Consider the following 16,999-nt stretch of genomic DNA (forward strand, 5'->3'; position numbering starts at 1 on the left):
GCTACCTGGGTTGTCTTGGGTGCTGTTCTCTGTTCAGCTGGGCCTTCACCGGAGGGTTTCTTGTGGGTTTCTCTTCTCCCGGGCTGATGTTCTCCTTCGGGCGGATGGTTTTCTCTGCGCTGCTTTGTTCTGAGGTCCAGGTTTTTATGGTCTAAAGTTCATGAATAGGGATGACCAGGAATTCGAATCCTGGCCCAATGGCTGGTCATCCATTTGGCGGGCTTTCGGAAGGGGGTCTGTATCAGTCCTTTTGGGATTTATGGCCCGACTGATTCTCCCTTTACTGATGATTTTCATTAAGCTGGTATAACTTTTGATACATCCACTTTTATGGTAATCACTGACCAGATTTGGAATCAGGAGTGATTTTCCATCAGTTTGACACCAAACATGCCATACCAGCTTCACAGGTACATACCTCATATCATCTGTATTAATTGATTAAACAATTAATTATTTTATCTATGTGACTGATTCACATCAGTATAGGATACAGGTGTTTTTGGGTTGCACCTCAACAGATGTTACACTTTGTGCAGATATTACATCAAATAATCATATTACAAACAGCACATCTTATCCATAGATAGGCGTGGCCGTTAGTTTGTGGTAATATCAATATAAGTTGCACATCTGGAAACAACATATTTTGTTTGGTGTGGCTTATGCCAATTCATCTTCTCCAGAATGGATAAGATACACCTAAATTCAGTTCTTTTAACATAGCATGGTAGAAACAAAGAAACTTGGTAAACGTCCACCAAGATCAGATAAGGACCACAAAGGAATGTTGGAAGAGAAGGGGGGTTTTTTAACAAAGCAGACTCTCTAAAAGTTAGGACACATTGGTTACACTCACTTTCCAGATTCTTCTGGTATACCATGAGAACATACATACAATGGTAGCTATACCTATCTATTTATTTAAATTTATATGTGTTCAAGTGCAAAGGGGTGAAATAGGTGATACTCCGTGAACATGGTTATAAGGGTGGCACACAAAACACTAAGATTGTCTAAGGACACATACAAACATAACGTATCTGTATATTGAGACTAGTAGTCGTGAGTAAATCAATATACAGGGTATACAAAAGCCAAACTTAAATGAAATTTCCTTTAGGGTGTTCGTCTGTTGGGTGAGTGAGATGTAAGGCAGAGTGTATGTGGAGGAGGTTGTGTGCCAAGTCGAGGGACCCCTGTCCGTGAAGTCCACTCTGCTTGTCTGTAGGTCCCTAAATCTTTGGGCAATAAAAGTTGGAGTGCTAGCCTCCCTGGTTATCTGTGTGTGTGTGTTTGTGTGTGTAACCCCCCCTTTGGTGCCTCTCGTACCAGGCTCGGCCTTGTCTCAGGCCACCTGGAATTTAGGCCCTGTGATATGTGCATGTGTGATCCTACACAGATGATGTGGTTCTGTTGGCCTCATCAGACCATGACCTTCGGCTCTCACTGGGACAGTTCGCAGCCGAGTGTGAAGCGGCTGGGATGAAAATCAGCACCTCCAAATCTGAGACCATGGTCCTCAGCCGGAAAAGGGTGGAATGCTCTCTCCGGGTTGGGGATGGGGTCCTCCCCCAAGTGGAGGAGTTTAAGTACCTCGGGGTCTTGTTCACGAGTGGGGGGACGATGGAGCGGGAGGTCGACAGGCGGATCGGTGCGGCGTCCGCAGTGATGCGGGCGCTGCATCGGTCTGTCATGGTGAAGAAGGAGCTGAGCCAAAAGGCAAAGCTCTCGATTTACCAGTCGATCTACATTCCTACCCTCACCTATGGTCACGAGCTGTGGGTAGTGACCGAAAGAACGAGATCGCGACTACAGGCAGCCGAAATTAGTTTCCTCCGCAGGGTGGCTGGGCTCTTCCTTAGAGATAGGGTGAGGAGCTCGGTCATTCGGGAGGGACTCAGAGTAGAGCCGTTGCTCCTCCGCATTGAGAGGAGCCAGATGAGGTGGCTCGGGCATCTGCTTAGGATGCCTCTTGGACGCCTCCCTGGTGAGGTGTTCCGGGCATGTCTCACTGGGAGGAGGCCCTGGGGAAGACCCAGGACATGCTGGAGGGACTATGTCTCTCGGCTGGCCTGGGAACGCCTCGGGATTCCCCCAGAGGAGCTGGATGAAGTGGCCGGGGAGAGGGAAGTCTGGGTCTCCTTGCTGAGACTGCTGCCCCCGCGACCCGACCTCGGATAAGCTGGAGAAAATGGGTGGATGGATGGATGGATGGTTATGCAAATAGCCTGCCGCTGAAACACAAAATACAACCGCCATCTTTTGAAACACTCAGCGAACAGAGCGATCACAGCAAGAAACAGGAAACACATACTTCTTACAAAATCTTAAAATGTTTGGCCATTTTCTGTCCAGAAACTCCACCCTTCTTTTGGAAAACAGATGTCATCTGGGGTAGATAGTGATCCAACTGTGCCAGAAAGGTGGTTTCAAGTAGGATGTTTGTTATGTGCTGGAATTCAGAACCTGAATCCAGAATCTGTTGTACACAGAACAAGATAAAAGCCTTAAAACATGCCAGTCTCCCATCTTTACTCATCTTCGTCTGTCCCCCAATACAAGACTCTTTTGCATTTTACCCTAATGAAAATACATATAATTTCCACTTACCTCTTCTACACTGAAAAGCACAGGCCATCTAGTTTTGAATTCTCCAACCACTGGACTTTCTTGTACTACCTCTCTTCTTCTGTAAGAAAATGTTTTTGCCATCTTCTCCCGTACAATGGATCCACTGTTCCTCTGTCTGACATCATTCAGTAACTTACCTTTTCTAGGCTTTCAGCTGTGTCTGCAGTACAGTGGGCAGGAAAATCATTTACTTCAGCCTTTCTGGCCTTCCTAACATTTTTGGCAGGAAAGTATTCCTCACTGGATTTGTTTTTCAGTGTATTCAGAATCACTTCTGGACATCCAATGTTTCACATCTTTGTGCGGTAGTTTGCCATTTTATATTTCAGGTTAATCATCCAGCTCTGGTACCCACTTGCAGATCCTGATTCTCTAAAACAGGGAAACTTTTAAATCAGTGCCTTTGTAACCTCATCTATCTGGTAATTTTGTGGATATACTGTATACTGGAAAATGTATTCATCCAACTTTTCCAAGATATCTGGCTTAAGTCCTGGACTAACTTTTAGACAAGTACCAGTGTCTTTGAAGGTTTCAACATACACTGTTGAATCTCATCCTGCTTTGGGAGCCACTTCACAGGGCCCTGTAATGTCCACCCGAGTCTTGTCTTCACCGCGGCAGGGCCTCCGGGTGGTCCGAAATGAACGAGAGCCAATGGTGTTATCAAATGAGGGCGGTCTGATCCTATGAACAACCGTGGCTTGGCGTTGTTGAATGATGAGAGTGGAAGATTCCTCAAGTGCCTGTACCTTTGCTGAAGTCTATCTACCGGGTAAGTGTGATGTGCAAGACCAAGGTGTTAGGTTGGTTAGCAGGGGATAATGTGAAGTCCACTGCCGCTCCCTTCAGTGTCTTCAAGGTCCGCAGTGTCAGGCTTTCAGGTTCACCTGATAACTTCAACTTCTGCGCTGGATCCTGGAAAAGTATTGTTCTCTCCGCAAATGCACATAAAATAAGTACGGGACCCAGAAGGAACTACTGCGCAATATGGATTAATGGACTTCTTTGATAGGGAGAGGGAAGACAAGAAAAGAACAAAATACTTTGGTAAACTGTATTTCATATGTGTTTCGTATGGAATTAATTTAGGGCTGTCCGATTAGTCTGTATAGTCAATGATGTCAACTCTGAAAATGCATCAACATCAATATTTTAAATAGATTGTCGTTTTGTTTTGTATTATTTTAATAAAATGACCATATCTTGTGATTTTTAAAACGGTTCAATTCATTATAAGAAATGTTTTCCTTTAATATCACTACGTAATTATGGGAGTAGTTAAAATTATCACAAAACAAAAAGGTGGTTTTATACTGTAAAGTACGATGGCATATTACAGGGGCACTAGCACTATGCTTGAGTGCCTGAAGACAAACCACAGGCATAATTCTGGACCGCTAGAATAAGCAAAACCACCATAAGTGTTGTCTATTCATGTTTATTAAATTATCATTAGTTCAGAGAGATTTTAAATATCTTTTGTCCTTTTAGTTGCTAAATAGACTCATTATTTTAGCCATGGAGTCTGCTTACTACCTTAGAATCTCCTCTGAATGAGTGTTTGTGAAATTGTTTAAGCTAAAATCTGGCTTTATTCTGTGGATTGATAGCGCCTGTCATGACCTGTGCATCCAGTCCTTGTGTGTGCCACCTTGTTACCCACGTGTGACTTCCCATCGTACCAGCTGTCTTGCGTTTATTCTGATGTCATGTCCTTTTATTTAGTCCGCGTTCAAGTCTGTTTCCCCAGGTCTGTCATTGACGTTGTTTACCTAGTGCTCCCCTGTCTGTCTGTTTTCCCTAAATAAACCCCATTGCCCTTGGATTCCGGTCTCCTTGATCCTGCTTTCCCGCACCCCGCTCGCTCGTCCGACACGGTACATGACAGTGCCAGTGTGTGTTTGTGTGCATTGGGCTTGTTGGGACCAGTGTTATTATCGTATAGCCCCTTTCTTCACTGCCAATTCAGTGCTTATTGTTACATTCTGCCTTACTCATACAGAATGGACTTATATAACACATTAAGGGTTGCGCACACCACTCTAGCTTGAACAATTTATTTCTCTATCAAGTCGCATCACAAAACCATCAAACTTCCAGTGTTACATACAAAACAGTCCATGCTGCAACACAAGACCTTGACATCAATCCTGTCATGTCACATACGAACAAATATAACTAAACAGTAATAACTCTCACTGTCCATAAGACTTGTTCCAAGAATAAGACAATGGGACAACTTTTTATCTTCCTGTGACATAGTCCTTAAGGTAGTGGGGTTTAAGGACAGTTCTTCCTGATCGTGTGGTGACAGCAGAAGGTTGTTCAGATTCAGCCTGGGATACGACTGTGTCGTTCTGTCTGTCAATGTTGGAAATCACATTGCGCTCCGAAGTTCTCTCATTAAGTCTCAGATGGCATCTATTTCATTTCAAAACACTCCCATCTTCCAATTTTACCTGATATGACCTATTGTCAGCTGGTCCGAGTACTGCTGCTTTCTTCCATATCTTGTGTGGTGTTACAGGTTGAATGCGAACAGTGTCTCCCTGCTTAAGTGTATCCATGTCTTTGACGTATCTATTATAGTACATTTTCTGTTCTATTTGTTTTTTGTATGAGTCCCTGATGGGTGTGGATTACCTTTGGCTAGAGCAGGTTGTCACTCATTGGCAACAGTGTCCTGGTCCTCCTGCTGTAGAGTCTCTGTGCTGGGCTTGCTGGGAGCCCCTGTAATGGTGTATTTCGATGAACGAGGACGGACAGGTATGGATCTTGGCCTGCTGCCTTGATCAACAGCCGTTTAGCCGTCTTTACTGCCGACTCTGCTTTTCCATTGCTTTGTGGATAACCTGGTGAGGATGTCTTGTGTTGGAATTCTCTCTGTCTGCTGTATTTCCCTTAAACCCATGTTTGGGCCATTGTCTGAGAACAATTCCGTGTCTCACAAAGTGAGCCTTCAGTTTCTGTTGTTCCTAAACGTTTCCACTTTGCAATAATACCACTTACAATTGACCATGGAATATCTAGTAGGGAAGGAAATTTCACAACTTATTGCAAAGGTGGCATCCTATGACTGTACCATGCTTGAATTCACTGAACTCTTCAGAATGGCCCATTCTTTCACAAATGTTTGTAAACTTGAATGCATGGCTAGGTGGTTGACTTTATATACCTTTGGCAATGGGTCTGAATGAAACACCAGAAACCAATTATTAGTGTGTGTGTGTTTGCATAGATCACATTTATTTTAAGGACCAAAATGTCCCCAAAGTGTGGTAAAACCTGGAACCTCCTTAATTTTGGGGACATTTTTCAGGTCCCCATTTGGATAACCTCAATTTTATAAAAAATCTGTGAATGCACTCAAAAAAGTAAAAGTGCCAAAAGGCTTGTATTTTGTTTGGTTACTTATGGTTAAGGGTGTCATGATTGGGATTAGAGTTTTCCCCATAGAAATAAATGGAAGGTCCCCATTTATATAGGAACGCCAACATATGTGTCTGTGTGGAGGGGTGCTGTCTGAGGTGCTGTATCAAGTATAGTCCATCTGTCCATAGGCTGTGGGTCTCAGAGGTGCTGCTGTGACACTGCTTGGTGGGACTCAATTTGCAGCCACCACTTGCTAGACAATAATGTAAGGACACTTAACTCCTGCATCTCAAGACCTATCCAGCCGACCAGGGGGACTAAGGGTTACATTTATGCAGAGATTGTGGACATCCTTCCTGACCTGCAACCCAACCTGAAAATTCTGTTACCTATCAAACTTTCCTGTTTTTGCAAAGAGGCTGACTGCAGCATTTTGTGATGAGTCTTGGAGTCCCGTAGCTTCACAAAGCTCCACATGACACAAAATTTGTTAGTAAATTTAGTTCCTCCATTCTGGTTCTTTCTTCTTGTATTTGTCCTTTTGTATGGGTTCATGTCTCATCGTCCAAGACATTTCACTTTGGTAGAGGAAGGAAGATAGGAGATGTCCCCCTGCTGTGGCTCATTGAGGGCAGATGAAAGACAGGAAGAGGTTTACCTCGTTCTCGATAACTATGGAAGGTGGATGAATGTTATTGGGGGAGTAGTGGCAGGATGTCATCTGCCAGGTGTCTATCAGGACAACAGCCAGCCCCTGGAACATGGCCCTGAGAGCACAGTCCAGCTGCCAGGAGAGCCAGTCACTGCCATAGATGTTCTTATAGCCCGTGTTGGCCGACTTGATGATGACCAGGGTGCGAGGAGCCCTCTGCAGCAGAGACACCACTGACCTGCGGATGATGGCCAGACGGTTCACGTAAAAGGCCAGAGGGTACGTGGTGAAGTGCGCCCAAATGTCAAATGCGATGACCATGTGCTCCCCTCCAGCCAGGTTGTCAATCTCATTAGCGATGTAGTGCAGATCAGCCATGGGGGTCTTGCCGGTGCGCAGAGGCAGCCCATGTGCGCGCCAGGTGATGAGAGTGCCTGACGCAGTGTCCACTATCATCAGAGGGCCTGACTTTCCAGAGGCGTGAAGGTTCAGAGGCTTCAAGGCTGTGGGAAAGTGAAGTGGTCAGTCTCTGTGACAGCATATTATGCATCTTAATATGTGCCTAGATACGATATTTCAATTCAGTTTTTGACATTGAAATTCAATTTTTCAGTTGAGTGGAGGGTATTTGTATAAGAAATAATAATCTGTATTAATCTGGATAAATTGGAACATTTACTGAAATGTGTGGTTGCCATTCTAGAGTTCTGTTATAAATTTTACCACATTCAAAATGACCCTTGTAAGGGAGAAGCAGGAGTTACCAATAGAAATTAAGAAATTTCATGTATTGTAGGAATCTACATTCTCGTAAGAACTGCTTTTTCTGTTGGTGGAAATGCTGGTCTGCTCTATAAGTATATGTTCCAGAGGAAAACTGGACTCTTACTGGGCACAGCTTTCCCCAGATACTCGAACCACTGCCGCAGGGTGGAGTCTCCCATCATGTATATCTGCTTGCCTGTGAGGCAGCGAATCACATCTGATTTGGAGAAGGTCCGTGTGCGACACACCAAAGACGTCCAGTGGTCCTTGAAGAAGAACCCTGAAGGTACTGGTGTCTTCAGACCTGACACACATTTTTTGGTTTCACCTGTGACAGAAAGACAGAAAATGGACGCTGAGGAACATTTTTGTACCATTGAGATGAATTAATGTCATTTGTACCTTGGGGAACAAAACTGAGGGCGGCGTGGTGGTGCAGTGGTTAGCACTGTTGCCTCACACCTCTGGGACCTGGGTTCGAGTCTCCACTTGGGTCACATGTGTGTGGAGTTTGCATGTTCTCCCCGTGTCGCTGTGGGGTTTCCTCCGGGTACTCTGGTTTCCCCCCACAGGTCAAAGACATGCTGAGGCTAATTGGAGTTGCTAAATTGCCCTTAGGTGTGCATGTGTGAGTGTGCCCTGCAATGGGCTGGCCCCCCATCCAGGGTTGTTCCCTGCCTCATGCCTGTTGCTTCCGGGATAGGCTCCAGACCCCCCGCAACCCAGTAGGATAAGCGGGTTGGACAATGGATGGATGGATGGAACAAAACTGGAGCAGTGCTGTACACTTTTTTCTGACGATGCCTTTTTTGAGTCTGTCTTGGATTGTAGCTTGTCTCACTTGTTTGCCAAGGGAGGCTCAACCAGGAGATCCAGACAACATACAGAACTGTGGAAAAGTCCAAGGCAGTCAAAGGAAATGTTTAAAACTATTTATCTGGGTAGTATGTGTATATTTGCTCAGTCAAAAAGTACAATTTAATATTAGAACATATGCTAATTATGAGTAACACAATAAAATCTCATGTTCTTCAAAAGGTTACTGATATCTTGCTCGATGACTAGATGAATATCATTTTGGTTCCTACTGTAAACCTCTCCTCAGGGGCACCTCAGCCATTTAATGTATTTGTTAGATTTCACCACAAGCTCATTTAATACATTAATTAAAGAAATCACTGAGGCATAGGTTAGCCATATTGTAAGAGTGTAAGACTGTAAGATTTCCTTTATTGGGATTTTATCATGCACCTTAGTACGATTAAGAGTGAAATACCGTTCCTTCTAGACCAACAGCATAAATAGATAAATGAAAATTAAAAACATAAGAAGCATTAAAAAACAACATGCACAATACACACAATACACCTACAGCCCGTATCCATGGTGATCCATGGTGCATTTGGAGGGAGTAGCAGCATGAAAAAAATCTTTTTCAGTAACAAATCTTTTATAGTGTGTTGAAGGATGTAGCAGCTAGTGGCCTACTCAAAGAATACAAGGGTATATTGGATGGTTGGAGGTTTGGAAATGACTAAGGGCTGACACACTTTGACAGATGTAATATCACAGTTTTATATCAACATGAAGACCATTTAAACAATTTTCTGTGACTACCTAAGACAGGGATCGGCAACCATTTTAAAGCAAAGAGCCATTTAATCCTAAATTTTTTACTTTAGATTTACAAAGGTGCAATGGGTAGAGAACGGGGTTTGAGATACGATTTTTTATGCAATATGGATATATATGTATTTAACACAAATACAAAACTTCAAGTACGTACAGAAAATAAAGAAAATCAATTTTATGAGACTTGTGACACTGCATTTCCACACAGAGCTGTTTCATGTTCAGTGAGAAGCATGTGCTGATTATAACACATTGCTGCACCCACCACACAACAAACCAGCTGAGGAAGTGTGAGTTTTTTCTGCTGGTTGAAATGCCAATTTTGCCACCAACCCCTAGACTTTCCTTTTAAGTTGAAGAACCTGCTTACAAGGCTGAATCATATGTGTGTGTGTGTGTGTGTGTATATATATATATATATATATATATATATATATATTACAAAAATCACATACTTACACAACAGGTACTATATTTTATTAGAAGCCTACTACTTGACCGTACAGTATGTTTGCATGAGAACAGTATGCATATTACTTGACCTGGATGTTTTGCAATGACATAGCAAAAGTTAAAAACTGTTAAAGACTATCACCAAAAATTAATGAATACTTGAGTCAACTTAAGCAACTGGATGGTGTTTTCTACTTAAATTTGTACCAAGAAGTCAATTGACAGCATGCCAGGGCGAATTGCAGAGGTAAAGGGACAACACTGCAAATATTGACTTAATATAAACTTAATGTAATTTTCAATAAAAGCCTTTAACTTAATGTAATGCTTGTAATTATCCTTCAGTATACCATAGAAACATCTGACAAAAAGATTTACACTGAAGCAGCAAACTTTGTGTACACCAGTACTTGTGTATTTCTCAAAACTTTTGAAAAACCTTTTAGCCTGTTCTAACAATATGCATATTGTTTATGTTGGCCCTCTAAGTCCTTTTCCATGTATTGTTTTTGCATATTTAACTGTTTGTGTGTGTTATGATTTGTAAGGAGTCTCCATGCAGTAGCTTTTCCTGTGGGTTTTCAGATGGATTGGGCTGTGACAGTGGTACTTGTATGACTGTATGAAGTACTCTTCCATCATGGTACAGAAAATGACACTTGAACAGGAAATGGGAAGATGGGAAAAAGAGAGACATTTTCTCTCAATGACAAATATGGACTCATCAAAGCTTATGATAAACTGTCAAAAATGAGCCAAAGAGATATAGTAGCGAAACTAAAATATGCTATATTTTATATACAGTACTGTAATGTATTTGAATTAGCTGTACTGTATTTTGAAAGTCTCAATAAAATTCAGTAAATATCGACGCTGTCCGTTTTGTTACCTTAAACTCATGTAATTAATATACAAATATCAATTAGATGATAATCTGCCTGAGACATAAGGAAAAAGAAAAAAATCATTTATAATGATCTTCCGCTTATAGTGATCAATTTCACATGATCATTATAAGTGGTTTCCACTGTAGCTGAAATATATTTACCCCACGTATGCATATATTTTTCTCCTTTATCAAACATCCTGTATGACATTCATTCATATACAGCGATCTTTCCCAACTCAGCCATCCAAGCCATCTGTCTGACAGCTAAACCTTGGCTGAAACTGGGTCATGCAACAGGACAATGAGCCCACGCACACCAGCAAATCTACAACAGGATGGCTGAAAAAGAAAAGAATCAAGGTGTTGCAATTACCCAGTCAACGTCCAGACCACAACTCAATTGAAATGTAGTGGGACTTTGAGAGAGCTGTGCGTAAAGAAATACCTGCAAACTTCAATGAACTGAATCAATTTTGTAAATGAGAGTGGGCCAGAATACCTGCACAATGATGTGAGACACTGATAAAGTCATACAGAAAACAATTACTTCAAGTTATTGGATGTACTTATTCTTTAACACATGACATCTCCATTTTGACTTCATTTCTGTTAAATAAATAATGACACAGTAGAATCTATTGTGCATTGTTTTACACCTGAGGTTAGATTGAATAATTTTAGAACCTGGTAGGGAACAGTTTTTTTTAATTATGTCCTGGTAGGTAAAACTATGCTTTCTTTTTCACATGACTGTATATAAATGTAACCAGTATGGCATATTACATATAGTATGGTATGTTATCGGACAAATGATAAATGAACTCTCCATTCCTTGCTAGTCCCTGTGTGCTCCGTCTCACTACCTCTTCACCTATTTAAAACACAAAGTGTCCATATTGTATTCAAGTCCACCTTATCTGAGTCCGAGTCAAGTCCGAGAGTGGGGAACAATAAGTAGGAGGAAAAGAACACTTACGAATATCAGTATGTTGAGCAAACACATTGATGACTGGGCTGCTTCCTGGAAGGACAATGTTTGTATTATCCCTGCAGAAATACACAATGCATTATTTTAAAAATAATATCATTGGTATGTATGACAAAATATGAAATAAACATAAATAACTCAATCACCAGAAAAATACATTTCATTTTCTATTATAAATTAACACCACAAACCAAACGGAGCTCCCTCCACCATGCAAGAAGTGTCATTCTAGCTGGTTCTCTTATGTGGTTCCCTGATGGTGGAATAAGCTGCCAAACCACATCTGGTATTCAAACCCCCTTTCCACCTTCAAGAAATCCTCCATACCCATCTGTTCCATGAACGTTCCATGAATGTTCTTATGTTGCACTTCTGCTCCTTGAATAGTCTTATTAGGTTCTTGCTTTGTTGGAAGTTGTTGTGCAGCTCCTGCTCCAATGCGGTTTATACTTGTGCCTGGACATTCTTTGTAAGCTCAGCCTAGCTGCCTAGTTGACTCACTGATGGCCTGTATGTTCACAATGAGCGCTTCTCCTTATTTGAACATCACTTTGGACAAAAGTCTCTGCTAAATATGTAAAATGTAGATATTAGCACTGCAGCCTCATACATCAAAGGTTGTGGGTTCCTGTTTCCTCCTGCAAAAACATGCAGTTAAGCTGGCTTGCTGTCTCTAAAATTGCCCATATGTGTCTTCTACCTTGAGCCCTGGGATTCCTGGAAAACTACTTATGCACAGTAGATATACTACATATCATATTCTTATGTCATAGAAGTGAATTGAGAAAGAATACAGTGCTAAAGCACGAGGCATAATACAGCTGATGCCTGAAATGTACAGATCAAGCAAAATCAGTATCATGCCAAGTAACAGAGAACATTCAACTTTTAAAAAGGGGAATTTATGAATCTCTTTTGTGACAATATATATGTTGTGTATGTATCTGACAAAAAAAAAAAAGCTTCATATTCCCACGGTCAATATGGGACAATGTTCTGATATATTACTTCATAATACTGACTGATAAGAAACTGAAAATATGAATACGTTGGATGTTGAAGGGCCTGAAATTAGCACCAGGCCACCAGAAACAATATGGGTCAATTTTACCTTTTAACCAAGCATTTTGCTTGGTGACAACCTACTGCTACATTAATCACTGCATAAATAAGCATAACAAAGTATTATATTTCTTACTTGTGTTAAAAGTTAAAAGCATGGGAAGAAATGGTGCCCTTGCCTTTTAAGACATTACACATAATGGCTGGTTTATGAGAAATTTAATTTCAGGATTTGATGCTGCAATGACATCCCATAATACTACATCTGATTAGCACATGTATTACTTTTCTATGAATTTATGAGGAGAATTAAGCATCAGAATTACCACACTGATGTAAAACAATTGTGGGTCCATAGACATATTTTTTATGAAACATTGTTGGTTATTTTTCAATCTGTTTAAATCAAATAAAATAATGTTACTATTATTATTTTTCGTTGCCACTTTTTTTTTACCTGACAAATGAGCGAGGCATTGCAATACAAGTATTAGGTATATGCTTTGTCTGCCAAGCGTCACGTAATCACAACTGAGCCGATGGTTCTTCTCTCTCTCTCGCTGCGGGATTGTGTATAATCGTTTCCCATGGTCGGTCTCAGTCGGCGTGCCTCACTCATATAGTTAAAATTTAGTAGAAAAGCACCACCCAAATAAGGGCGTAAGCAGTACGAGCGATGAATCTGTTTAACGACAATGCAATGTCCACATTTACGCAAAATCGAAAAGGAGACAAACGGAGCTGTCATTGGATAGGTTCCTTGTTAAAGTCGCACAAAAAGAAAAAGATTCCAGTGAGCCAACAGAAAGCAGTGATTCCTTTAGTTATATATAGGTAAAGTGCAGGTTAATTTGCTTTATGTATTTTTACTTTATATTTTGTATTAATCATTTTTATATGAATATTTTTCGGTTGTGGAATGAATCATCTGGGTTTCCATTATTTCTAAAGGGAAAATTTGCTTTGGTTTGGATTATGTTTCCGGACCGAATAATGCTCACAATCCGAGGTTTTATTGTATATATATATATATATATATATATATATGTGTGTGTGTGTGTGTAAGATGGAGTTGCTGGACTGCATGTAAAAAGCAAGAACAGCCTCACCTGTCTAGGATCTTGGACTCATTTGTGGACAGTTGGGCTTGGTACCCCCCCATGCTGTGGTAGACCAGAGCACTGCAGGGCAGAGAGGTGGGTCGGCGGCAGAACCAGACCTCCCCGCTGCGAGGGTCACGGTGTTCACAGCAGCAGTGGCTTCCATCCCCCACCAGCCGTGGGCTCTTCATGGCATTGCACACCACATTCTCCTTTATATCCCCATCCTCAAAGTATCCAGTGAAGAAGATCTTGTCCGGATCCCGCTCTCTATGCCGGCTCAATACCTGAACAGCTTCGCTGGAGTGAATCAGCCGGATAGAAACGTGGGCAGGGCCAGGCCAAAGGAGTGCAAAGCTGACTGAGTAGGTCCCATTGTCATGGTCTACCACAAGACCAAATGTACTAGCTTTGAGCTCTGTGTTGTATAACTTGGCTTGGAAGAAGTCCCCTCCATATGTTTTAGGAACTCCTCTGCCATTTCTTGCGACCACTGATACATTTACAAAGTCCCCAACAGTGTAGTTATCCTTCCAATTAAGCACAGTGAAGGTGCATTTGCGTGGGTCTGTGGCTTCAGTGGGGGTGGGGTTTTCTATGGTGGGTGAAGGCCATTTGAGCATCTCTAATAGGGATTCCCATTCTTCAGTACTGATTTTAGTGTTGGCCAAAGAATGAGTTGCATGAGGCAGCTGTGTGGGTTTTTGGGAGTTCTTAGTATACTGTGCCTGAGAATGATTGTGGGACATTGGCTTTAGCATTGTCCACTTCGTTGGGGTTCCGTTCTTCATTTGAAGGTACAGGTATATCTAGTAAACACATTAATAGGGATGAATGCAGATGTCACTCTCACCTTTTGAGAGTTAAAGGCAATCATAATTAATTAAATTAATACAGATAATAATCACTTAAAATATTACTTAAAATTCTATCTGTTATGTCCCCTGTGTGTCCCTGGTTCTGCAGGAGAAGCCATTTTATTGATTGATGGTTGCCTTTGAAATCATAGTGGACATTTCCATGGCCCATGACACAACCCAGAAGTGCCATATGAACTCTGTTGCTTTATAGAAAGCATCATAAAATCATAAATCATAAAAACAAATAAAAAAGTCATTGTCCTGCCCCGATTGTCCGCTCCTTCCGTGTGCCACACCCCCTTGTTAACCCTGTGTGGATGTGTGTATGTAACAAATATAACAGGACTACACCCAGGAAGCCAAGTTGCTGGTCTAAATGCTGTTTTTAGGGAGGACATCTCAGTAATAAACAATTAACAGTGAAATACATGATGGCCAGGATAAATTGAAAGGGGAACACACTGGAATTGTGCCTGCAGTCCCACTGTGTAGCTTCTGAGAGCTCTGCAGATCTTCCCCGATGATGCACATGGCCTCAGTATGTCTGCTGTGTCCAAATCTATACATGCATTGATCACATTCCTATTGCACCACATACAATTTCCAACAGGAGGGGATGCCTTCATGACACTACAACTGGTTTTCATGCCATTGCAGACAAACTGGAATTTTAGGTGCAGTGTATGGAGCCCTCAACCCTATTCATACTCCTCTTGTATCCCAGCAGCCTCTTGTTTTCCATCTGCAACTGCCGAAAAGGACTCTTGGCACTTGGACTAAATGTCCAGATGATATGCATCCATCAAGGGCTATTTACAACCATTGTGGCCAAGTGGCCTGGGAGTACACATGATGTCTATATCTGGTCCAGCTCTGGAGTGTAGCAGATGGCAAAGTATAGTATTTTTGCTGGTGGCTGGTTATTGGGAGACAGCAGGTATTAGTAGTGAATATCTGCTGATTCCAATGTTGAATCCCCAAACTGTTAATGAGGAGAGGTGTAACACCACACCCCAAAGTGTTGTACAGCATGCTCTGGTCATGAGGAAGAGGGGATGCACAAGTCCCTGGAAGGTCTAAGATTTCCTCCTGAATGCTAATGTGCTGTTAGTGTTGTGTGTGCTATGCTTCACAACAGTGCAGCAATTAATTTATTCAAATCTATTTTTGGCCACCTCCTCAGCAAGTTGTTTAACTCTTCTTTTGAGAAGTAATGCTTCCTTTTCCTATTGCTCTTTGCCAATGCTCATTTTTACAAGAAAGCAGTATCATGTTTTGAGCCCATTTATATATTTTTGACAAATTGGGTACTTTATTTTGGTTTAATTTTGTGTGCTTTCAGCTATTTTTATTGATTTTTTTTGGAATTTTATTTTTTTATATATTTGCATATGTCTGATGTGACAATACTATTTCATATTATGATTTCATGATTTCAACACCACGGACCACGGCCACCAATTCATACAGCCGAAATGCACAGAAACAAATTAAGCCATAGCTGCTTGTACTCAAGGGTGGCATGGTGGTGCAGTGGTTACCATTATTGCCTCACACATCTGAGACCAGCGTTCAAGCCTCTGCCATGGCTCCATGTGTGTGCAGTCTGCATGTTTTTCCCATGTTGTCATGGTATTTCCACTGTGTACTCTGGTTCCCCCCCCCCACCTGCAGTTGAAAAACATGCTGAGGTTAATTGCAGTTGCCAAATTGTGGGTGTGAATGGTGTGTGAGTGTGTCCTGTGATGGATTGACATTCCATTGTGGGTTGTTCCTTGCCTTGTGCCCATAGGCTCCAGACCCCCTGCAACCCTAAACAGAATAAGTGGTTGCTGAAAATGGATGCATCAGCCTAAACTGATGAACAGACTTCGCTGTAGCCCACAGATCCCTGTCTTAAGTGGACCAACGCTTCTCTACAGTAATGAGGGTCACATACACCACCATCATGGATGGCCATGTACAGATTTCTGTAGCGGTCCTGGGGATCCTGCAATTGTGACAGATGGCGCTTTCTCATAGGTTCATCTCCAGGGTCTGATGTGATTTGTTGCTTTTGCATAAACCGCTTGATAAGCTTCCTCTGACCTCTTCTCCTTGGCAAAAGCAAGGAGAGACTCAATTCTTTTTTTGCAGTAAAGAACATCCATAGCCCTTTGCTGGACAATATCAAAGACAACATCTGTCTCAGAGAAGATTTGGTCATATGTGTACAACATGAAGCCTTTGGCAGCATCTAATGTGTCATCATCCATACTCTCATCCTGGGTAATTTTGTCAAAGGTCAGCAGGAGGCCATCATGATTGTTTGCCACACTGCTCACTATCCGTGATATGAAATTCCATCGAGTAGGAGCGTTTCTGGGCAATTTTGAAGACCCTGCAGACTCAAGAAAAGACATCCTATTTGTGGACTTTGAAAGAAATTTGGTAAACCCAGAGAGACATGCAAAAAATATTCTTGATTCAGGCAAGCATTTACAGTAGCACCCTGGGACAATACCAGGTTGAGTCTGTGTGTATAGCAATGCACAAACATTGCACTAGGGGCTATTACTCTAACTTTGGCCTCTAGGCCATTGAAAGATG

The 16,999-nt window shown here is 41.8% G+C and overlaps 1 protein-coding gene across 1 annotated transcript; it reads right to left on the reverse strand.

Annotated features, from left to right (window-relative positions):
- Window positions 1-4,680: 4,680 nt before the first annotated feature.
- LOC140593260 (NXPE family member 3-like) lies at window positions 4,681-14,362 on the reverse strand. The gene is made up of 4 exons (XM_072717224.1): window positions 13,560-14,362; window positions 11,377-11,447; window positions 7,551-7,754; window positions 4,681-7,164 (listed from the first exon to the last, which is right to left on the reverse strand). The coding sequence occupies exons 1-4, from the start codon at window positions 14,339-14,341 to the stop codon at window positions 6,632-6,634; spliced, it is 1,590 nt and encodes a 529-aa protein (XP_072573325.1). The 5' UTR covers window positions 14,342-14,362; the 3' UTR covers window positions 4,681-6,631.
- Window positions 14,363-16,999: the final 2,637 nt, after the last annotated feature.

Source organism: Paramormyrops kingsleyae, chromosome 10 (genome assembly GCF_048594095.1).
Source record: "Paramormyrops kingsleyae isolate MSU_618 chromosome 10, PKINGS_0.4, whole genome shotgun sequence".
NCBI lineage: Eukaryota > Metazoa > Chordata > Actinopteri > Osteoglossiformes > Mormyridae > Paramormyrops > Paramormyrops kingsleyae.